At 40.4% G+C, this 22,464-nt stretch overlaps 4 protein-coding genes across 5 annotated transcripts; 1 reads left to right on the top strand and 3 right to left on the bottom strand.

Moving 5' to 3' along the window:
* Window positions 1–634: 634 nt before the first annotated feature.
* Window positions 635–2,591, top strand: foxe1 (forkhead box E1). The gene has a single exon (XM_061057891.1). It carries the CDS (start codon window positions 995–997, stop codon window positions 2,096–2,098), a length of 1,104 nt encoding a protein of 367 aa, XP_060913874.1. The 5' UTR covers window positions 635–994; the 3' UTR covers window positions 2,099–2,591.
* A 1,410-nt stretch (window positions 2,592–4,001) lies between these two features.
* Window positions 4,002–15,475, bottom strand: spag5 (sperm associated antigen 5). The gene is made up of 25 exons (XM_061057869.1): window positions 15,347–15,475; window positions 14,852–14,894; window positions 14,631–14,753; window positions 12,342–14,542; window positions 12,037–12,223; window positions 11,760–11,876; window positions 11,425–11,517; window positions 11,197–11,331; window positions 10,355–10,474; window positions 10,161–10,253; window positions 9,797–9,931; window positions 9,595–9,688; window positions 9,334–9,481; window positions 9,135–9,185; window positions 8,516–8,690; window positions 7,327–7,460; window positions 6,793–6,961; window positions 6,395–6,542; window positions 5,952–6,183; window positions 5,057–5,189; window positions 4,880–4,960; window positions 4,647–4,796; window positions 4,462–4,536; window positions 4,289–4,369; window positions 4,002–4,194 (listed from the first exon to the last, which is right to left on the bottom strand). Exons 2-25 carry the CDS (start codon window positions 14,888–14,890, stop codon window positions 4,123–4,125), a joined length of 4,986 nt encoding a protein of 1,661 aa, XP_060913852.1. The 5' UTR covers window positions 14,891–14,894; window positions 15,347–15,475; the 3' UTR covers window positions 4,002–4,122.
* Window positions 15,476–16,075: 600 nt separating this feature from the next.
* trmo (tRNA methyltransferase O) lies at window positions 16,076–19,580 on the bottom strand. Its single transcript, XM_061057880.1, has 6 exons — window positions 19,374–19,580; window positions 19,005–19,159; window positions 18,232–18,406; window positions 17,598–17,755; window positions 16,603–17,211; window positions 16,076–16,492 (listed from the first exon to the last, which is right to left on the bottom strand). Exons 1-6 carry the CDS (start codon window positions 19,460–19,462, stop codon window positions 16,227–16,229), a joined length of 1,452 nt encoding a protein of 483 aa, XP_060913863.1. The 5' UTR covers window positions 19,463–19,580; the 3' UTR covers window positions 16,076–16,226.
* A 310-nt stretch (window positions 19,581–19,890) lies between these two features.
* hemgn (hemogen) lies at window positions 19,891–22,464 on the bottom strand. 2 transcript variants are annotated; one of them, XM_061057902.1, is made up of 4 exons: window positions 22,304–22,464; window positions 21,828–21,918; window positions 20,769–21,382; window positions 19,891–20,446 (listed from the first exon to the last, which is right to left on the bottom strand). In XM_061057902.1, exons 1-4 carry the CDS (start codon window positions 22,365–22,367, stop codon window positions 20,349–20,351), a joined length of 867 nt encoding a protein of 288 aa, XP_060913885.1. In that variant the 5' UTR covers window positions 22,368–22,464; the 3' UTR covers window positions 19,891–20,348. The 2 variants fall into 2 exon arrangements, with proteins under 2 accessions (XP_060913885.1, XP_060913894.1); XM_061057911.1 differs by having other exon boundaries at window positions 21,840–21,918.

The raw sequence follows: 22,464 nt of genomic DNA, 5'->3' as shown, positions 1-22,464 counted from the left end.
GTCTGCCTTTGTCTGGAGAACATTTACATCTCTTAACACAGCTGGCTGGTCCAACCACTGGCACAAAACAAACAAGGAAGCAAGATAGAAAAACAACACATAGGTTAAGTTACCACTAAAGAGGCCTTTTAGTGTTGAACGTCAAAACAAGATACACCATTTTGGACTTTTTAAAGTAAACCGAGGTTGGCTTAAAAGGGACATTTGAATTTTATGAGGAAGTGGTGTTTATTTTGACAGTTTATGTCTACAGTCTAATAAACGGCCTGCATAGATTGTCACTGATAGGTGCTGGTTTATAGAATACAGGGTATTAAATCTGTAATCTGTCAATGTTGGTTGAAAAACAAGAGATTAAAAACATCCAAACCAAAAGACAGATTTGAATTTGGATGGTTTACCTTTTCATAACAATATATCATCTATATCTTATACTTCAATTTCAAAATAAACCAAATCCCTCCAAATAGAGCTTTCAACCATAAAGCAGGCAGACTTTGTCAAACATGAACAATAGACCCTTCCAAAGCTCCGGTATGTTGAGAGCATGTGATGTTAGAGGGGGGTGTGGCCCCTCAGGTGCTCTGTGGAGGTAAAACACTCCTCAGGTAAAGCTGCGTGACTCATTCTAACTAACACACACCTTAAACTACCCGCATGGCGATCACACGCCTCCACTCTTCAGCTTAGCCTGACAACACAGTTTGGGAATAAGCTGAATGACAAACAGCATTTGATGAAACATCAGCTCTTGCAAAAGAAGATAACTTCTACACGTGAAGAACGGCTGGATTTGGACTCAAGGACAGTGAGTTCAAAGAAACAAATGTGATATCTGACAAGATCTCCTGTTTTGAAATCCACTGTCCAGGATTTTATTGTTTTCTTCAGACAGAGGGATCCCGTGACAAAACTCTGGACGTAATTTTACCGTGCAGAATTTGCACTAAATTAATTTTTTTTTAATTATTTTGAGGGACAATTTTTGCTGCCAATGACAATGCCAGTGGTCAAAGTGGAAAAAGACTCTCCGGCAGACACCAGCTTGCCTGCCTCCAACCCTCCTCCGCAGACAGAGGAACAGCCCAGAGGTCGCAGAAGGAAGAGACCGATACAGCGAGGGAAACCCCCTTACAGCTACATCGCACTCATCTCCATGGCCATCGCCAACTCTCCTGATCGCAAGCTGACTTTAGGCGGCATCTACAAGTTCATCACAGAGCGCTTCCCCTTCTACAGAGACAATTCCAAGAAATGGCAGAACTCAATCCGCCATAACTTGACTCTCAATGATTGCTTCATCAAGATTCCTCGAGAGCCCGGCCGGCCAGGGAAGGGGAATTACTGGGCTCTGGACCCCAACGCAGAGGACATGTTTGAGAGCGGCAGTTTCCTGAGGCGCAGGAAGAGGTTCAAGCGTTGTGACTTCAGCACCTACACCTCATACGTCCATGAGACGCCAGTCTTCTCTCCGGTCCAGATCACTAGGTCAGCCGCATACACCAACACTGTCTACCCCAACATGACGGTGAGCCCAACCTACGGTCAGCAGCTGCCCTCCGCCTACTACCCTTCATCTTCTCCACCTGGGTTTGGACATGGTCAGGCCCGCATGTTCAGCATCAATAACCTCATAGGACACCCAACTTCAGCTAGCATGCTGGGAGGTCAAGGGTCAGAGGTGATGCAGCAGCCAGGCAGAAATTTCAGTCCAGAGGGGCTCCCAAACGGATCAAGTCCCTGCAGCCTGGGAGCCCCTGCTTTCCCGGGCCAACCATGCGGAGGGGCCGTATCATCTCGATCATCAACCCACCCCGGGTTCACCTACTCTGGACCAAACAGCCACCCACACCACCATCACTCCCACCAGGGCTTGAATGGACAGAACCATACCCAGGGGTACATGGCGACAGGGCGCATCCATTCCTCTGCTCACGGCTCTGTGGAGTCCATGGACCATTACGACAGGGTCTCCCCAGTGCAGCTGGGATCATTCTCCCAGTATAACAGTGCTGCAGGTCCCCTCCCCAGCACTGGGGGTTACCTGAGACACCCCACATACCCCGGGAACATGGACAGGTTTGTGTCTGCCATCTGAGCTGCTGGAAATCTCGAGCCGAGCATCTCTCTACTGTGTAACCAGACGTGTGCACACAGGGTTTTACCTTGATCCTGACAATTGTTAAGGACAAATATGAACAGACTGATTCAAAAAATCTCCTGTCACCAATGTGATTTAACACTGTAGCGTGAAAAAAAAAAAAAAAAAACATTTGTAGATATTTGATAGACTAAACTTTAAAAAGGGAATTAAATGTCACTGCTCTTCAAGGCACATAGAAGTGTAACATTTGTTAAATGTGTGTGGTTTAAAGCTTTTGTTGTTGTTTTTGTTTCATATTTTTATTTTACCGCTGACGTAAAGTGACAGTCTTTGAATTTTTGTTATAAATTATTGTTTTATCGTCATAGGCTTTGAAAAAGTGGCTTGTATGAAGAACATCAGCTTTAGTACATTTGCATGTATTTTGTTGTCAAATGAAAATGCATATCAGGTTGCCATTTGGAAATAAACGGAATTAAATAACAAATTTTGCTCTGTAATTTTAATAAATGACATATAATTGCTTGTGAAGGCCAAAATACTAGACAACAAATTACTGTTACTGGTTTGATGGCTATGATTTGGTTTACAGCCAGGTGACATCAGCTACGCACATATGGAATTTTGTTAGATTTTTAATCATTTCAATTTCATTTAGATTGATTACAAAAGTACAAGTAGAGACAGATTGAGAAATACGATGCCGGGAACAAAAAAAATTCCCTCCAACATTTTTGCCTTTTGTGCTTTCTTTGCCGTTTCAGCTCAGCTGGTTTGAAGTGTTGTCTGGAGCCACAGTTTTTCACCGTGACCTCAATTATCATGTCCAGACATCAACATGACACTCAGACAGACACAGTTAATCTACCACGCAGATCCACTAATCAAGCAAATGAATTGACTTGTAACTGGATATTTCAGCCTGCAAAGTTAAGTAGTGGGAGTCCTTTATCTCCACCTGCCTCACTAAAGGTCTGCATTTCATACAAGTTAAGACTCGTGAGCAAAAGCTTCGATAGTGAGAAACTTGATTTTTCTATCAGAAAAACGGCTTTGTTGACGGATATGACTTGAAGTGATTTTTCTGAAAAAAGAATCCCTAGTTGAAAGAGTCCTAGTTCCTCTTAAGTGCTGCTGAATCTTAAGATCTGTGTGGATTAAATGAGGATTGGTGATATCTGCAAATGTCAACATATACCTTTAGACAGGCAGTTGTTAGTTACTGTAAGACCTGAACTCTAGAATAACAGGGGTTACCTCAACCAAGATTTGGTTACCTTGGATTATGCTCCAATAGCTAAGAACAAGTGATTCTTATCAAATAAATGTGGACATACTAACCATCTTAGCAGTCTTCACAATACACAGAAAAAAAAATAGTGTGCAGGAACATTAAACATGACAAATAGGAAAATCTAGCTTTCTGCAGCCTGTTTATAAGTGCTAATTTAATTAAAAACTCAAATAAATGCAACTATGCTTACTGATAACTGGTGAAAATAAACATTCAAAAACAAAAGCGCAAGGACAGGAAACATTTTCTGTATTAAATTATATGTTTTGCATTTCTTTTATCATCTCTAAAAACAAAATAGCAACACCAAAGAGCTATGGGATTCTCCACCGCATTGCCTACAAGCTGACAATACTGGGTCAAGATGATGAATTCTTTCACTTATATTAGAAAGAAATGCACTACACCCCCGTTTGTTATATTCACGATCCAGCTTGTGTCAACACACTTGTGCTCTCAGCATACTGTGTTAAACAAAAACAACATGAGCAATTTAGAGTAAAACCCTGTATTTCTGATGAAAAGCAGATTAAAACAGCTGTGTTGTTTATCACTGTATCTGCTCCTGAAATGGAAATAATAAAACACACAAAGGAACACAGATTATCTATTAGATATTAACATTTTATTTAAATCATACTAAATATATTTAAAATGACAGCAAGGTCAAACTAAAACAAACAAGCGACATAAATACAATAAACAGAGAACAGCAACAAACATGTCAGCCGATGTATTCAACAAGCTGTTGGAGTTGTTCAGAATTCTCCACGACTTCCGGCAAAGACAGCAGAGTCTATGAGGAGAAATAGTCATTATACACAAATAGAAACACACCTCTGCAGTGTTTGGAGGAAATTAAAACATGCAGAATGAAAAGTGTCTCTCACCTCTCGGACTCTATTTATCATTTTATTTAACATCTGGAGCTCATTTTCACTTTTCTGCTGGTTGTTCTGGTGGATGATTTGCTGTGACAAAAATAAAATATATATAATAATATAATTCTGGCATGAGGGCAGTTCAATCAGCCACTACCACGTTGTAATAAGCGGGTACTTACATGTCTTTTTGCTCTCTCAAGGAGTTTACCTCTGGCCTGCTCCACCTCCTGAAGACTCAACTTCAGTCTCTCCACCTACGGGGAAAATATAAGAACTCAAGTATTGTCTTATACACAGTGTAAAAAGAATTAAAATACATATATTGTATCCTAGAAGTCTTGCACTATAAGAGAAAAATAAATACTTCTTTCAATAGCTGGATCTTCTCCTCCATGAAAAGTGCAGGGTTAGCTGATTGGCCACCAGCTTTCTTTAACTCCCCCCGCAGGAACTGAGACTCCACCTTGGACTGCTGGAGAGATCGACGCAGCTCAACCACCTCCTTTCGCAATTCCTATGAAAAATAATAAAAAGGAAGTGTTACTTTCAGCCAAATATATTGAGCTTTAAAAACAAAATATGGATTTAGATGCTTACATTACTGTCAGTCTTGTGTTTATTCAGCATTTCCTGGGCCTCTTGTATTTCTGACATCAACTTGATCACAGTTTTCTCGTCCTGTGTAAAGAGAAACAGTTTTTAAAGCAATGTTTCGGTGCTACTTCCTTTCAGTCGACACCCTCCTGAAAGTAAGAAGATATACACTTCTGTTACCAGAGCGTTCTGCTGCAGAGCCTGGCTGCCCTTCTCCATCAGGGTGTTCAGACGGTTAAGTTGATGCTTCAACTCCAACACCTCAGCCTCATGCCTGCTGTTTGCAGCCTGCTGCTCCCTCTGCAGGACACAGCTGGAACAACAAGTCACATTTGTTTTTGACAAAATCTACAACTACAACTTACATCACCTTAAATTTAAATTGAACAATGATTCTGATTGTAAAAAAAAAAAATGTTACTAAAAGCATTCATTCCTTTTATGTGGTAGCCATATCCAATATAAATTCAGAACTCTTCATACTTAAAAATACATTTTATTGCCACTTCTGTTTTACATACAGACCCATTTGACCTTTTTTTCCCTTCTGTTCTTAATAAGCAAACATCTCCAAATCTCATTCATTTCCAGTTTTTAAATTGAGCAGCTTTGCTTCTTTAAGTGTCTAATAAGAGAACTGATTCACCATCTTTGGGTTTTAGACCATTGGTCAGCTCAGAAAAGCTCTTCAATTATCCTTTCCTGGAGCTTTATAGACTTGTAGAGAAAAGTAGATTTGTTCAGTTTGGAGCTGAAGAGATCAGCTGTTTTGACAGTTCACAGTCAAGATACTTATTTTATTTCATTTATTAGGCAGAAAAATTCCAAACACTTTGAATGAAAGTGTTTATCTATTAAGTTTTTTGTTTGGATACGATCGTTTGAAAAATAAATTACATTTGCAGACATCACCATGGCTCTGAAAACAAAGCAGCTACTAACGAATCCCAAAAAGTAAAACTCATTCATCAGTGATGGAAAATAAAACCTAGCCGTTATTAGACAAGGACAGGGATTCTATAAGTAAGATCATTTTTATTTCATCCCAAACTCTACATTTTGCAGCAGCACTTACTTGGTGTTGTGCAGCTCCTCCAGGTGAGCCTCTTTACGCTCTCGCAGCAGCGTTATGTTGCTGATGAGTTCTGTGACGGTGCCGCTCAGGTCAGCAAACAGCTCTGCCTCGCCGCTCTGCTCGTCCTCCTCGGGCTCAAACTCCACTGCATTTAAAATCTTTTTAGGGGTGACGGCCGCAATACGAGTGAAGGCACTCGTCTGGCTGAACAGAGTTTCACACTGAGGCAGGTCTGAGATGACAGGAGAGACAGTGAGCTACAGCTTAGAGTCGCCATTGGCCAAAGTCGTTAAAACATTAAAGCCCGCCCTCAACTGGGTTCAGTGTTTTCTGTGATAGTAGTTATTTTTTTATCTCTTTAAAGCCATTAACTGTCATGAACAACTAGCAAATACATTTTTGAAAAGGTATTTCTCTAAGAACATGCAGACCAGCTGCAGTACCTGCTGCAGGAGGCGTCTCAGCAACGTCTTCTTCCTCCTTCTCAGCAGTCAAAGCAACCATGATGCTGTCGACGAAGGAGCTGGAGGGATGACGACGCTCCGTGTTGTGGACCAGTTGAGATTTATTACCCTTCATTGGTTCTGGTGTCTGAAGGAAAGATAACGCTTCATCAAAACTATGTACTGTTTGTTTTACTATAACAAAAAGAAACCTGAAGCTTCTCTCTTAAAACTGAAATCTCTATTGTACTCTATTGCACCTTTGAGTTTCTAGAAAAGCGCTATATAAAACAAATTTATTATTATTATTATTATTATTATTAAGATTATTACTATTAGTTGAATTACACAAAATGTGGTGACTCCTTGCTGTTATTCATCTTGTTCTTATGAGCTACCTGTTCATTGAGAGCTGTGTGCAGTTCATTGGTCAGTCCTCGCAGTGTGTGATGCAGTAATGTTATTTCAGTGACGGCCTGTGCCAGTCTCTCTCGCAGCTCCAGCTGGGTTGTACTGGCTTTGGACCTTGTGGTTTCCAGCTCCTCCAGCAGACGTCTGTACTCAAGTCTGAATCACAAACACAAATGATGACAGGTGAGCATTTATTATACGATGATTAGGACCCATTTTGTTAATGTTATAGCTGAGTGACTTCCCCCAAATAAATACTTAGCTTGATCCAATGCCACTAACTAAATACAAAGTATTTTAACTTCTGCAAAGAACTTTCTGTTCAAAGCAAAACATTTCAAAAAAAGCTTTTTGCTACATCCATCAGACACAAGTGATGTTGTGAAACCGACAGATGCAACCAACTTAATCCAATCCAACTTTGTCAAAATATCTTAAATGAAAACGTAAACTAATCTTATTGTCATCTTTAATGACAAACACCTGAAAGAGATATTAAACATGTTTGATTTTAGACTTACTGAAGTTGACCAAGTTCTCTCTTCAGGTCCTCACACTGGAGGTTCCTCTCCCGGAGACCCTGCAGGTTGGCCCTCAGCCCACGCTCACTTTCACTCATCTGCTCCCTCGCCAGCTCATTCTCCATCTGTAAGAACTGAGACACACAGACACGGACAACAGGAAGTTAAACCCTGAATCCCCTGACTACCAGCAGCCTGAGTATATAAACCTGAAGAAGTGATGTCATTCAAAACACATGATGATGAAAGCACTCCTCCTTTACTGCTTGAGAGCAATTAGAGACTAATGCATGCTTTTATAACTAACAGGCTAGACTATTGTAACGCTCTCCTGGTCTATTTAAATCAGCTACAGTTAACACAAAACTCTGCTGCACGAGTGCGGACAAAGACCAAAAGGAGTACACACATTACGCCTATTTTAAAGTCTTTACACTGTGTTAGTTTTTGTATTGATTTGAAATGGATTGTTTTAGTTTATGAGGCACGACACGGCCTTGCACCAGACTACCTTTCAGAAATAGTTTTATATAGTTTCTCTTAGCTCCTCTGGTCCTCCCCTTTTAGCTGTTCCACAAACCTCAACACTATCGTTTGGTGGGGCTGATTTCAGCTGTTACACAGTACTTCTGCATTTTATGTTTATCAATCAAATTTAAATACTTCATTATCAATATTATCATGCTATTCTGCGATTAAATTAAGACTTTAGTGTTTTAATTGTGGGTTTTTTTGTAGTACCGGTATTTATATTTATCTTTTTTTAATGTCATATTCTTTACAATTTGTGGCATTTACCTTTCTTTTTAAACTATCTTTAACACTATTTCATCAATATTTTAATATATTCTAATAATCCATCTTTTATTTTATTGAATTCTTATTGGTGTGCATTAGTCTGTAAATCATTTCTTAGCATTCTACCTTTCTTCAGTCATGTTAAACGCTCACTTTGTAAAACACTTTGAACTGCAATCGAATTTGCCTGAGAGGAGCAATAAAGTTTGACTGATGATTTATTTCAGTCTCTTTAGAGAAGACGAGCAGTAAGAGGAGAGGATTCTCGTTTGTATCCCAAACATTAAGAGATGAGTCCCGACATAAGAACCACTGACAGGTATAGTAAAACATTGATCATCATGTGACAATGGAAGCCGTCATAGGATGGCATAATGTATACAAAACACACCTCGTTCTCCTCCCGGACGCCGCTGAGTTGTGTGCAAACATCCTGGAGCTGCTGGATCTGCACGTTCTGGGATTGTGAAAGGACCTGCAGCTGACTAAGCTGCTCCTCGCTTCCAGCCAGAGCCTGACTCAACTCACACACACGCTGCTCCGACTCACCCAGCCAGCCCTCCAACCTGGAAGCAGAAACACAATCAGAGGAATACATTTCAGGGTTTCAGATCGTATTTGCAGATTTGTTTAGAGAGAAGTTGTTCTGCTCTCAGATAAGATAGTTGCTTTCAGGTTTATGTATCTGCAACTTCTGAAGGGACGCTTGTTACGTCGTGTTCTGCAAATGGACAACTGTGAGGGTGTTTGTCAGCAGCTGAGAGAAAAATAAGTTCCTAACTTATTTAACAGAGCATATAAAAAATAAAATAGGAAAATAACTGATTTATGTGTAAATGCAATCAATGTATTAAATAAACATGAAGTTAACAAGAATTGTAGCGATAAGATAAACTTTTCTTGAGAATTGTTTCTCCATACTGATACATGTAATACCTAAATTTAACCCATTTCATGCTGAAGTAATTGATTTAATCTCTAATGCATTGATCAAATCAGTGTCTGCTTACTCATTCGCTCTGTCCTTGGAAAGCTGGATGTCCTTCCATGACTGCTGCAACCTGAAACAACAACAGTTTTTAGTACCCGACTTCTGAGGTTCAATATTTATTTTCTTTTTCTTCTTCCAAACAACACCCCATAAAAAAAGAGAAGACAATATTCCTGAGCACATGTGCCACAGCATACAGCATGGTGTCGGGGTCATACTTTGTGGTCTCAGCAGCAAAGGCCTGCTCCAGGAAGGTGTACGAGGCCAAAGAGGAGGAAACGGTAGCAGAAAGCTCTGTCACCTTCCTCTCCAACTGACCCCTGTCTTGGTCTCTTTCTGCTAACTTCTGACGCAGCACACCCATCTCTGGAATTTATCACAAAGAAAAACATATATAAGCAACTTTACAGGATGGTAAGGCAGAAAAAAAATACTTTATGCAGCTGTTTGTAATGAAACAAATATATTTCAGTTTTTACCTGAGGTCAGAATTGTCACCTGCAGATTTAAATCACTAATCTGTTCTCCGGCAGTTTGGAGATGTAAGTTAGCTTGTTTCCATTCTTCTTCAATCTGTTTGGTAGAAAGAGTCTAATGAACTTTGGGATAGGGAGCCATCATTAATCAAGAAGAAAAGAAAAGCAGGACAACAAGTGTCTTCTTTAACTTTAGACGACAGACCTGTTCTCTCTCTTCCACAGCTTGGTCTCTCTCAGCAATGTGCTCATCCCGCTCTCTCAAAGCAGCGGCTGCCTTCTCATTCAGCTTCAAGAGAAGGGGAGCGGCTCTCTGCAGAAGCCCTCTGACTGTGCAGAGCTGTCAAAGAGGTCGGCCACATAGGGAGGTAGAGTAATACAATGAGTACATGAGTGCTCAAATATAAGACATCATACTGCAATAATAGCAGGAATGTGAAAAGCTTGTAAGAATGTTTTATTTGTTACAGTGGCAGACTGTAACATTTGGCAAAAAAACACTGACAGAAGGTAAGCTCCATGCCTACAGGGTTAGTCTGAGTCTCTGAAAAAAGAAATACTGAGCTTACTTCTTTCATTAAACTGGATTGGTCCTCTTTGGTTGTTGACAAAACATCGTAGGCAGAGTCCAGTATTTCAGTGTAGACCCTGTTTAATGCAACCTGTATCAGAAGCAGAAATAATGACATCAATCACATTCTGATGGATTGTTATGCTGGTTAGATTCAAAGATGGCCGTTTGCTCTCTGCCTGCTCTCAGTACCTGTTTAGGGTAAGTCTGATTCAGGACAGTTAACAGTTCTTGATGTGACCCAACGATCTTCTCCAGTTCTGAGATTTCTGTAGCACTGTGTGTCCTTAGCTGTTCCATCGCACTGAAGGCCTGGAAAAAAAAAGACAAACGAGTCACAAATGTAACGTCCCTGGAATGAAGAATCTAATGAAGAGAATCACTGGAATATAACCATGTCAAAGATTTACTTTGGAAAGCAGTGTCATTAGACTACAATATCAGTTCTGCACTTGCAAGTCCAAAGACAGAAAACTACTAATCCTGCTGAATAAAACACAATGCAGGGAAATGGTTACTGTTACTTTTTGAATGTAAGGGTCAGCTCTTATGTAGTGATTGGCAGATCGCCGACTTATTATTTGTGACAAAAAGCTTTGAAGCTTCAGGCTCAGCAAACACCAGACCTTCACTAGGAGATGGAGAACCACCACGACTCGCTGATATTTAAAGTGTTAGCCTCACATGTCAACAATTAAATGCAAAGAAGACAGCATGTTCGAAAATCAAACTTTTTTTCTTGTGCTCAGAGGTTTTACATTTTAATGAGTATAATACTGAAGCATGTGTTGCAGTAAATTAATTTGGTTTTGTCTGAACAAACTTAATACTAAATCTTTCTGTGGAATGACCCTATTTGAGTTACCTTATTGTATCTCTCCCACAAAAATGAAAAACAAAAAAAAAGCTCATTCCAACTTCAGTGAGGGAAACACGTGATGCAGCCTTCAGTAATGCCACTTGAACAAAGATTGAAATAGTGTACAAACTTAAAAACCAAACCAACATTGAACTACTAAGATAACTGTGCTTACCGCCTCTTTGGCTGAAAAGGCTTCCTCCATCTGCATCTTCATGTCATCTCTTTGATGAAAAGCGTCTTTTACTTTCTGCATCATTACCGTCTGTGTCTTCTTCGATTTCTCAAATAATGATTTCATCTGACCGTACTGAACAAAGCAGACATAACACACAAACTGTGAGATTAATATATAGACGCATGCATTTGGGTTGACAGAGGTACAAGAGACTTGTTTACATACATGAGAAACAAGGCTTTGATGATCCTCTCTGACAACGTTTTCTATTTTCTTCATGTTGGTGAGAGCAGCATCGGTGTCACAACCCAGAGAAGTCTGTTGGGACGAATACACATAGATACCCGTTTCTTGAAATCAACATCATGTGTGGCCATATTTTCCCCACATTAGATCATGTGAATATTTTGAATTCAACATCATTTCACTAAATTTATGTAGAGGTGCAGAAGTGCTAAAAAAAAAAAAAAAAAGGGAACTTGCCAGAGCCTTTTATTGATACGGTTAAATCAATAAAGTGAGCCAAACAGAACCTGTGTTGTGTGATTGTTGTGTCTTACCATGGTGACCTTCATGTCCTGCATACAGGTGATGAGGTTCTGCAGCGAACTTCCTCCCAGCTCCAACTCACCGATCCTCCTCAGAGCCTCCAAATACAGATCTCTGTGCATTGTGGTCTAAATTTAAAACAGAAATCGTGGCGTTTAAAAGATCCATGTGTTGCCGAATTTAAGGAATATTAAGATATCATGATTAATTGAATTTTAAAAAGTATGGCACTTAAGATTTTAAATACTACATTTTCCGCCTATCAAAAGTGTCTGAATGTGCCCTTACCTGACTGAGTTCAGTGTGGTCTGTCTGCACCAGTTTCTCCCTGAGGTCTGAGGGTGCAGGTCCTGCAGAGGGAGAAGTCCTGGCTGCAGACAACTGCTGCACCAGAGCCTCCACCATGATCATGCTCGACCTTAACCTCTGCTCAAGCTCTTCTCTGGGGAGACACTCAATGCTTCCTGGAGGTACACTGTGAAGAAAGAGGAAGAGGCAGATTAAAAATAAAACAACGCACAAAGCTGAATTAGTCATGTTGTAATCAGAAAACCAACATTTTTGCATATAGCTCCTCAAGACTGGACACTTACTTCCACAAGAGAGGGTCGGTCAGAGTGCAAGAATCGACTGTAGAGAACTCCCTCTTCCTTTCAAATTTCCCAGATGTATTGACGCTGTGGTCTACCTGTTTCATAGGACTTGTTCCCACACAGGCACTGTGGGATTCCGTAGGAGTAGCTCTTGTTGACGGGATTGAAACAGCAGCAGGAGGAAGTATAGGAGCAGACACAGTAGCGGGACCCATTTTTCCTGATGCCAAAAACAGAAACTCTGCCATCTGCCGGAGCTGCTGCTGAAGGGGACCATCTGGAATCATAGGAAAATCTGGAACCGGCTTCTCTACTTCAGGCTGAAGAGCTGCACCAGGATTCAAATCCACATCCTCGGCTGGTTCCGTGAGCGGGTCTGGCTTGGCCTTGTAACCCAGTGCTGTAGAGTTCAAAAGAGGGCGTGGCATGGGACTCTCCAAATTCTCTGCCAATAAGCCAGCCGGGTTGAGGTTAACAGGAGCCAAGAAACTCCTCTCCCCCTCGAGCACAGAATCGTCTGCTAAAAATCTGTGGCCCTCAGTGTCCTTACGAGCCTTCAATAGAAGCAGAGAGGCTCTCCTAACAACAGGACTGAGGAATCCAAACGGCAAGGCTGATGCCACAGAGGGAAACTCTGACCGCACTTTGAAAACGTCAGGGAGGTTATCTGCAGAAGGCTTTTCAGCAGACTTAAAAAGAACAGCGTTTTCAGATGAACCAAGAGCGCTGTCTTTTGCCTCACTGGAGCCATTGGATCTATTACCCAAGGGCGAGTCAGAGCAGTGTTCCTGATGCACTTCTGCAGGTATAGGAGCCTCTACTGAAGTTGCAAGATGGCTGCTGTCAGGAGATTTGGTTTTATGAAGCATTGAAACCGATGCAGTGCCTTCAGGGTTTGAGTCCTTTTTTGGTGTTTCTTGCATTTGACAGATAACCGATTTGTTATGCAACACTTTTAAAGATCTGTTACAAGTAGAAGAACTTATAGTTGGTGGGTCAATATCTTGTTCTTCTTCAGCTTGAATTTGATCCTGCGTAACAGAGGTTGGCACAAATTGGACATCCAGTGACTGGTCGACCACTGCCTCGTCTTCAGGCAGAGAGGACATCAAATGAGTCAATCCGGTGCCATCGCACTGTTCAGCCTCAAATCTTACACTACGTAAAGAGTCAGATGTAAAGTTGTTTTGTCTGCCAGTCTGGCTGTCTTGTAGCACCAAGCTGAGCTGTTTAACCTCACTCACTGCATCAACACTGATTGGTTCCTGTGTAATGGAGAGGTCACCACGTGGGGTTGACTGGGAATTTTCAGTATAACAGTATAGATGATCCAAGTGATCGTCACTCTTTTGCATGTCTTGGTCATCAGGTAATACGCTTGGATCTATCCCATAATTGTATGACTCACTGCATATCACAGTTTGGCCAGCTTGGAGAGGAACTGTCTCTTCTACAGGTTCAGTGCCCTCTGGAATTTCAATCTCACCTCCAGTGCAGTTAAAAGATTTGAAAGTTAGGTTACTCACGCCACCTTCAGGCTTTTCAGTATCACTTGCGGTTTCAGAGACGCTGGTGATGACGGAGGCGCCATTTCCCCTGCTACAGTAGGGATGCTCTGCATGTTCGGCTTCAAAAAGCTGACCAGAGACAGAGAGGTTTGATTGATTTACACTGACGTCTCCTAAAGGTTCACCGAGCTGTTCCCAGGGCAGAGGGACGGTCTCGTCTCGTAGTCTGCTCACATCAGAAACTTCAACCTCGCAACCACCGCAGACAAAAGATTTCCAAGTTATGTTTACTTGTAAATCTTGAGTGGCACTTCTGTCATCGGAGTCTCCAGAGTCTGGTGTGCTGTTTTCAACCGAGGAAGCATCTTTCATCTCAAGCTTGTAATAGCGGTGATCTATTTGGTCACTGCCTGACTGAACAACGATGCTTTCAGAGAGGACAGTATCTTCTGTTTCAAAAGAATTTTTAAAATCCTGATCTTTGGGCAGAATAATACTCTCTTCTGCACACAACAAAGAACCTGCCATCTCAACTTCCCCACCTGGACAGATGAAGGATTTAAATGTTACATCTCCAATTCCACAAGCTGTGTCAGTAGCTGTCATAGCAGAAGTGGACGGGTAGTTTTTTATGTCTTTTGCTGACGGAGGAGATGGCAAGTGGGGCTCTTGGTCACAGAAAGGAACATCACCCTGTTGATAAGAATGACTGTATTTAACGGAAAGATCACAAAGAGATTGGAACCAGCAGGGGAATTCCCGAAGAATTATTTAAACCCACCTTTGTTGTTTTAACCACATCACTATTGAGAAGTGATTTTGATTTGAACCTCGATGATGGTGTTGACAGATGGAGCCTTTCATTATCCAGACTTCTCAAGGGAGCACGCTCTCTGCTCAAAGGCTAAAATCAACAGGAAAAAAAAACACAATCATTGCCTTGTTTGAATATAGATTCATAATAATAAAAATAAAAAAAAGTGTGGATGAAAAAACGCTTACCAAGCCTTCCCCACTGGAACCTGAATTTCTTGAGGACATCACTCTGGAGTGCAAAAAAAATGGGGACACATAATTGTTTGAACCTGTTGAAAAACTTGTTTGAACTTACTTGCATTGAGTTGTTTCAACTGCATTAAGATATTTTTTGTATAGTCGTCATGTTAACTCGTTAGATAGATAAGAAGATACTATTATTTTACGTTATTTTCAATCAGTGCAGGCAGATGACCAGAGGTAATGTTAGACGTTTTAGCGCATTAATGTGTACTTATAACCAGCCAAAATGCACATGGAAAAAAATAATTAATCATTTCGTATCTAGTTCTTCATAAAATCATCAAAGAGTGGACTAGTAATCTACTTTAGGAAAGAGTTCGTGTTACCGCTGTGGGTAGCTATCGTTCGTTGACATAAGTTTACAAAAACTAGAGGCGATGAAAAGTTAACCATTTAAGTAAACCATGTAGCAGTTAAAATAATGTAAAAGTATATTACCTTTTATATTTTGACAGCCGACTTCAACCAAAGTCAAAAGAGAGCAGAATATAACAACGTTAACGTCATAAACAAACGTAGCGTCGAGCTGCCATCAACCGCGTTTCATTCAAAACAAAACTGTCCCTTCTGCTATTGGTCCGTTTTTCTTCTTCGGTTTTTATGAGACGAATTGGGAACAACACACATCGTGTTACGCACACTGCTGCCCCCACCTGGACGTCAATGGCACTACATCAGGCCGCCTCGTCAATGATGCGGTGTAAACTACATCACAGTCGAGCTAAAACTTGAGTTATGTGTGGTCACTTTGGTAAAGTAAAGAAAAACAGTAATACGAATATATAAATTGCAAGAAAAAACAAATAAGTCCTCTCATTAATGTCCATTCAGTTATTTTTCCTGATGGTCGAGATCCAACATAAAAAAGCGTGAAAATGGAACTATTACTTATTAGGTAAATATAATATTGCGATAGATAATGCTTTAGGTAGCTACCTGGCAACACCAGAATGGTAAAGTTTTGCCCCAAAAAGAAATTTGTTTACAACTATTTAAATATTATAGATTTACTCGGCAGGAATGAAATCCATGTATAGCTCATGAGAAGTACTTGACAATTTACAATTCTGAGTAAACATTCATTTAAATTTATATCCTAACACATTGGCAACTTTTCAGCTTATTGTCAGTGAAAACACATTAAGAGGTACGAAACATGATGGAGCATTTCTATTTCAAATATGATTTATTTAATAACTCATGAGCTTTTTCATGTGACTTGATTTTCAACAAGATCCATCTTCTTACTAAAATACACATTAGTGTTCCATGAAAAAATGTTGAGTTGATGAACACTTAGTAGAATGTAGACTAACATCTATGCATTTTTCAGTGAAATTGTTTCTGACATCGAGGCGACGTGTTGCTCAACAGGTCGGACCTGCAACACCTCAGCGAAGCCTCGTCCAAACCAGCAGGTGATGTCGGCTGTATCCAGGGTGAAGTAGAAGAGTCTGTCTCTGCAGCGTGTCCTCCTGTAGACTGAGCGAGGGTCTGCTGACAGCACCCCTCTGATGGCAGCAGCAGCCTCCTCTGGACCTTGTAGAAACTTGAACCTGGGTCTGTTACTGTCAGAGGGTCCTCCTGTGTGACATGAGAGTTGGTTTTTCCAATGGCAGCAATCTGTTATGCTACTTCTACTACTCTTTTACAACAGCGCTTTGATCATATTTTAATCTGTAAATTTGGTTTACCTGACAGGTGTGCGGGAAGGAACTCTGCTAACTCCCTCTCAGCATTAGGGGTGAAACGCACATCCAGACTTCCAACAGGAGGCTCTCTAATCCAGCCGGCAATGGTGCTGTAGGCCTCTTCTCCGTAGCAGAGGTGGTCCAAAGTCGACTCCTGTGGTTCTGTTTTTGGCGAGTCTGAAACTTGATCCTCACTCGCACAACTCAGCTGACAAACTTCCCCCTGGGTTACAAAGGTCTTGACCTCCTCCAGCACACTTTGCAGGACTTTAGGAAGGGCAAACTGAGCACCAACTCTGGAATCTGACACCGGAACACCTACTTCAGATTTTTCTCTTGAGAGGAGAGTTCCTGAGTCATCTTCTTCATCAGTTCTTTCAGTTTTTAGACCTGACTGAGGATCTGTTTCCGAGTCTTTATCGAGTTTTAATGTGCCTGTGGTCTCATTTAGTGACACAGCAGTTGAATGTAGTTGGTCTTTATTAGAATCACAGGATTCTGAGTCCAGAACAATCCTGGTTTGAGGAGAGTCATACTCTGGGATGTAGGGTTTGATGTCCAGGACTGGGGTGCCAGCAATCATGTCAATGTCTGACAGATGTACTGTATCTCCTAAAAAATAAAGGTGGGAATGAATTACATGAATCTCAACATGAAGTCTTCTAGTTCATTTAATATCAATACAAGTGGAATACTATATTTTATTCATTCCTGTAGTGTTTTTTTACTTAAATTGTTTACATTCTGGAGGGTGGGTGTTGGGAGGGTAAATGTGTGTTTATGATTTTATTGTTTTGTTTTTCTGTTCTTTTTGCTTTACTCTGTGCAGATGTTCTGATTCACTTCTGTGACATCATATTGTTCTGTCTGCAAAAATTTAACAAAAAGAGTTGGAAAAAAAAAAAATGTTTACATTCTGCTACAGATTTTCATTGTCCTCAAAAAGAGACATGACACAGTTAACAATTAAAGAGACACACTTGTTAACTGATACTTACCAACAATTTTATCGAGTTTTGCCAGAGTTAGGCCCAGTACATTTGGTCGGTGCGGACTGCGTGTAGAGTACACACCCACTCTCTGACCGTTGAGTCGAGGAGGCTTCACTTTGGCTTTGTAGCTCAAGTGTCCGTTTTTGTGAAAGAGGAAGATAATCCTGTGAAGACCAAATTGGTAAAACATACACGTCCCATGAAATTAAATTTAGAGGCATGAATGGGTTGTTTGGGTTATACTGAGCAGGGAAATAAATCCTCTATCCTCAACCTACAAGTGCAGCATACGAAGAAAAAAACCCAAAAAGCTTTACTTCTTCTTAGGAAAAAAAGAATGGTACTAAAAATGGTTTGAAAAGTGTTAAAGTCATGTGTGGTGCAATTTAATAAAAAAAATATAAATGGTTTTGTGCAGACTCTTGACGTCACATAAATATATAATTCCCAAAAGATGCACTGAACTAATCCTTCATTAATACTGAACACAAAACATCAATAAGGTAAAAGTGACAGGGGGTCACTAAATTTGACAGCAACAACTTTGATTTTTGCTCATACTGTATTTTGGGTTACAGACTTCCCAATCGTAACAATACTGTGGATTTAGGAGAAGAAAAAAAAACTCTATGTGACCAACCAGACGTGGGAGTATTGCTCGAGGCCCACCAAAGCGTGCTCAGGGTTATTGAAGACACTCTGCTGGATGCGCAGCTCTGCCCTCGAGGGGCCACATATGGTGGGCTGTCTGGGGGTCCCATTCTTCACAGAGAAACAGGAACTTATGTATCCGATTGGGACTGTCTGGATGGATCCTGAAAAGTTCATAGCAACCCAAAGTCTTACCAGTCATGTAACATAGCAATGCACATCACTCAAGCACTGTGTTGCAAATATGACAAACTGCTGAAATCATTTAGTTTTTTTCTTGCCACTCTGTACTTTCAGTCTATTGCACTTGATACATTAAAAATAAAAGTTGTTCACAACAAAATGAATAATTACTGACAGTCCTTTACAAAATTGGATAGTTGAAAATGAGCTGCACTAACTTGAACTTCATGCATGGGTAATAATAATGTTATGTTAATAGCATAACAGTCGCTAGGGCGATTTCTCTGAGCTGGTTACCTTTTATACTTTCACAGCATTTTCATGATGACACAATTTTACTGAAGACACTTTTTAATCATAGGGGTTTTTTTTCACAGAGTTATGCATTATTGTACTTCAGTAAAGTATCAGAACAATATTTCTGAGCGTCTTGGACAACAAAGTAATTACATTTGGGATGATTTAAATTGAATCCATTTTAGCTTGATGCAATCATGTGAATTTCCACAACAACTTCTGATTATAAAATGGGATCATTTCTGGTGATGTTCTGGTTACTGTAGCATTTCAAACAATTACCTTGCTCCAATGCGGCCTGAGGTGATGTTAATGAAGGTGGTGGTGGTGATGCTGTCTGGTCTTCATCTGGTTCACACAGTTTAATGTTTGACACAGCAGACTGAATGGATGTCATGTGTTTGCGATGCGCTCGAATTGCACTGGCCAACATCTCCCTGTGGAAAAAAGGAAGACAAGTAAATAAGTATAATGTCTTCAATGTACAAATGAAGTGTTGTGATAAACAAAGAAAAAAGGCAACAGAGAAACAAAATCGCATGGTATATCAATTAAATATGTGAAGATGATGATGATGTATGTCCGAGGAGACACATAGTTTCAACAGATTGATTCTTCACTTGTTTACAAGCTGCGATGTTGTGAACATACCTCAGGTTCTTGATTTCTTTCCTCATCACAGACACCTGCTGATTGAGATTATTGACGTTCTCGACGCAGCTGTCACACAGAGGACTCATATTAGCAATAAAAAACCAGGGGGGAAATAACACCTCTAAAGAAATTAGTTTTAGTGTGTCTCCTCAAGAGATACAGACTGGTGAAACATGTGGGAGTCTACCTATGCGGAAGTGTGTTGCGGACTTCCTGTTGTTGAGAGTTCACGTGACAACGTTTAAAAGATATATAAATCTAAAAAAAAACATTAGAAGCGCAGATTTTTGTTGGTTTTTGCCATATCACGATGTTGCTATTGTTTCGTTAACGTATCTAAAAAAAAATAAACACAATTTAATATGAGACGTATGAAAACGTTATTGAGAAACACACAGGAGAAAAGCATTTAGCCAGCAGAGGGCAGCACATACAACAATCTGTTTTTTTGTTTTTTTTAAAACCTTTATTTCAACACAATGAGTAGACACAACAGTCGTACACAGCAACGCGTAGATTTGATCGATTTATTCGATTATTTTATGTTTAAATTTTACTCATTGACAATACATTTGATGTCGAAATAGGTATACAGATAGACAGCAGGTGATTGTAAGCTGTGTATTTTATTAGGTGGAAAAAATATTCAATCAAATAAATCAATTTACATTTAGAAGGCCATCATTGCTGGTGATTTATAACATTTTCAAAAGCTGGTTTGTAGATGCAAACTAAAAAAAAAACAATTCATGAGCTTCGTCTTGAAGCAAAACCAGAATAAATAAGCACACAGGTTAGTTCTGAATTCATAAATGTACTAAATGAGTGCTGAAAATGCTCAAATAGTTTGTTCTCTTTTTAAAAAAAAAAAAGGCTGCACATTAAACAAAATAATAATCAGTAAAACCCTGATAGAAAATGATGTAGTCTGGCTTTGTGTGAGGCAGAATCTGAAATGAGTGGTTTAGAAAATTAAACTGAATTTCCAGGGAGATACTCTTGTGGAGGAGGCTGCGAGGACAAGGTTGGAACTGAGAACATTTTGTTTTCTTCAGGTGTTCCACTCACATCTGAAACAGACAGTTTATATTAAGACAAATACAAAGCATTGAACCACACTCTTATGATTAAGCTTATATCTCAACATCTTCCAATTTAAAAAAAAAAAAGAAGATATTTTTGGGCCATGTTTGCCTTTATTTGTTAGGACAAAATGTTGGGAGGAGAGAGTGAGGGATGACATGCAGCAAAGGTGTGAGGTCGAATTCGAACCTATACGGCTGCTGCTGAGAGTGATTCAGCCTTTGTTCATGGGGCGTGCAACATAACCTCTAGGCTATCAGTCCCCCACATCCTTTAATTTTATTTCAATTTAAATATAACTTTCATTACCTTTGTCATCTCTTTTTTCTTGTGATACAGAGACGTCATCACCTGGGCCCAAGTCCTCAATCAGGACTTGGTTAAGGGCCACTCTGCCATCCCTGCCTTGTCTTCCTGTGTAAAAAGACTGCACCTCGAGAGGGGCCACAGGAGGCGCAGCTGGAACAGGGGTTTCAGTTGGTGCCAGGTCTGGGTCTGAGACTGGGACTGGAACAGCATCTGTATCAGTAGCTGGAGCCAAATCTGGGACAGAGATTGGAGCCGTTTCTAAAACGATGGCAGGAGAGGAAGCAGGAACTGAGGGAGGAATGATGGCTGTAGTTGGATTAAGTAGAGCAGAAGAAGTCAAAGCAGGAGCAAAGACAGGGTTTTGGATGGATCCAAACACTGGCAGAGGAGTTGGAGTGGCGAGGACAGGGGCTGGTTGTGATTCCAGAAAGCCTGATGCCTCATCTGGGATGACCTCGACAGGTTCAGGCAGTGCAGCAGGAGCTTCCTGAGGTACTGCTGTCTCTTCCTGACCGACCGATATCTCTGCTGTGGGCTCGATCTTCTTGGGCCTCCCTCTGCTCTTTGAACCTCTCTTGTTCTCAGCTCTCTGTGTTTTCCTCGGACTTTCCGCCCTAAAACAGGACAACAATTGTAATCAACAGCTGTGGACGTTGAAAGCGCTTTGTGATACTCTGGCAAAGCCAATAGTACAAAGTCCTTGACCTCGATATGCGGTGTCAATAGAAACACCAGAGTATGCAACCTTTGATTCCCCCTTGCTACACTTTCAATATAAAACAGAAGAGTGATAAGCCGCTGATAATGTTTTTAGTTTGTAGTGTACAGTCTTTTACAATGCAAGACTTGTTGAAGAATCCCAACAAAACATTATTCAGTCATGTTATCATTTCCATTCTTTCTTACAGCTGCAATAACACATTTTTGCACTGGTACATACTTAAATTTGAAGAATTTTCATATACCTCCAAACTTTTATGTATAACTTTAAATGAACATACAGTAGCTGTAAATGTAAGTCACAGATCTGACATTGGCTGTGCCTCTCTATCACTTTACCCCAAAACCCACTGGTTAGTCTCCTTCTCTTCTGCTTCAGCCTTCCTCTTCTTGAGAAGATCCCTGTCCCGCAACCGTCGACCGATCCCTCCTATAAACAGAGACCCGTGCAAAGAAACCAATGTAACAAGACAGTGTGAAATTAAAGACAGACAGAACTGGGTTGTTTTTTAACGCATGACTGAAAAATGTGAGAGTCTGATGTCCATTTTGTGGACATTATTATCTTTCAGTTTCACACTGCAAAACTTTGACGGAAACATTTTCACCCTTAGGATTAAAATATTGTTACACAGAGACTAAACTTCTTTCTTTTTATGTAGTAATGCAGCTTAGATGATTAAAACATATGTTTCTAAGAAAAGAAAAACACCATACAGTGTGCAAATGAATAACTGACTCAGTCAGCTGTGCAGCATAAAAGCTGAAGCACGCAATATAAAAGGATAGAAAAAAACATTAAAAAAAACATTCACCTTGGTCCTCGTTGGGATTTTTATAGTCCGACTCTTGTTTCTCTTGTTGCGAGGTCTCCTCCATTGTAAGTCCTGCTATGAATGAATTCAAGTCATTAATGGCGGGAAAGCTCAGAAATGAAGACAGAGAAACCTGTGACTGTTTCTATTCCCACCCCTAA

The sequence above is a fragment of the Labrus mixtus genome, chromosome 2 (assembly GCF_963584025.1).
Source record: "Labrus mixtus chromosome 2, fLabMix1.1, whole genome shotgun sequence".
In the NCBI taxonomy this organism is placed as follows: Eukaryota; Metazoa; Chordata; class Actinopteri; order Labriformes; family Labridae; genus Labrus; species Labrus mixtus.
The sequence above is the reverse complement of the archived record's forward strand: the minus strand, read 5'-3'. Positions and strand labels throughout refer to the sequence as shown.

Coding starts and splice junctions, on each gene's coding strand:
- foxe1 (XM_061057891.1), top strand. CDS start 995: ATGACAATGCCAGTGGTCAAAGTGGAAAAAGACTCTCCGGCAGACACC.
- spag5 (XM_061057869.1), bottom strand. CDS start 14,890: ATGTCCTCAAGAAATTCAGGTTCCAGTGGGGAAGGCTTG. Junction 9,186..9,333: donor TTTGCTGCTGAGACCACAAA/GTATGACCCCGA, acceptor TTGTTGTTTCAG/GTTGCAGCAGTCATGGAAGG. Junction 8,691..9,134: donor TCCAAGGACAGAGCGAATGA/GTAAGCAGACAC, acceptor TTCTGCTTCCAG/GTTGGAGGGCTGGCTGGGTG.
- trmo (XM_061057880.1), bottom strand. CDS start 19,462: ATGAGTCCTCTGTGTGACAGCTGCGTCGAGAACGTCAATAATCTCAAT. Junction 18,407..19,004: donor TCAGGCCGCATTGGAGCAAG/GTAATTGTTTGA, acceptor TGAACTTTTCAG/GATCCATCCAGACAGTCCCA. Junction 16,493..16,602: donor CCTTCCCGCACACCTGTCAG/GTAAACCAAATT, acceptor CATGTCACACAG/GAGGACCCTCTGACAGTAAC.
- hemgn (XM_061057902.1), bottom strand. CDS start 22,367: ATGGAGGAGACCTCGCAACAAGAGAAACAAGAGTCGGACTATAAAAAT. Junction 21,919..22,303: donor AAATCCCAACGAGGACCAAG/GTGAATGTTTTT, acceptor CTCTGTTTATAG/GAGGGATCGGTCGACGGTTG. Junction 21,383..21,827: donor ACTAACCAGTGGGTTTTGGG/GTAAAGTGATAG, acceptor GTCCTGTTTTAG/GGCGGAAAGTCCGAGGAAAA.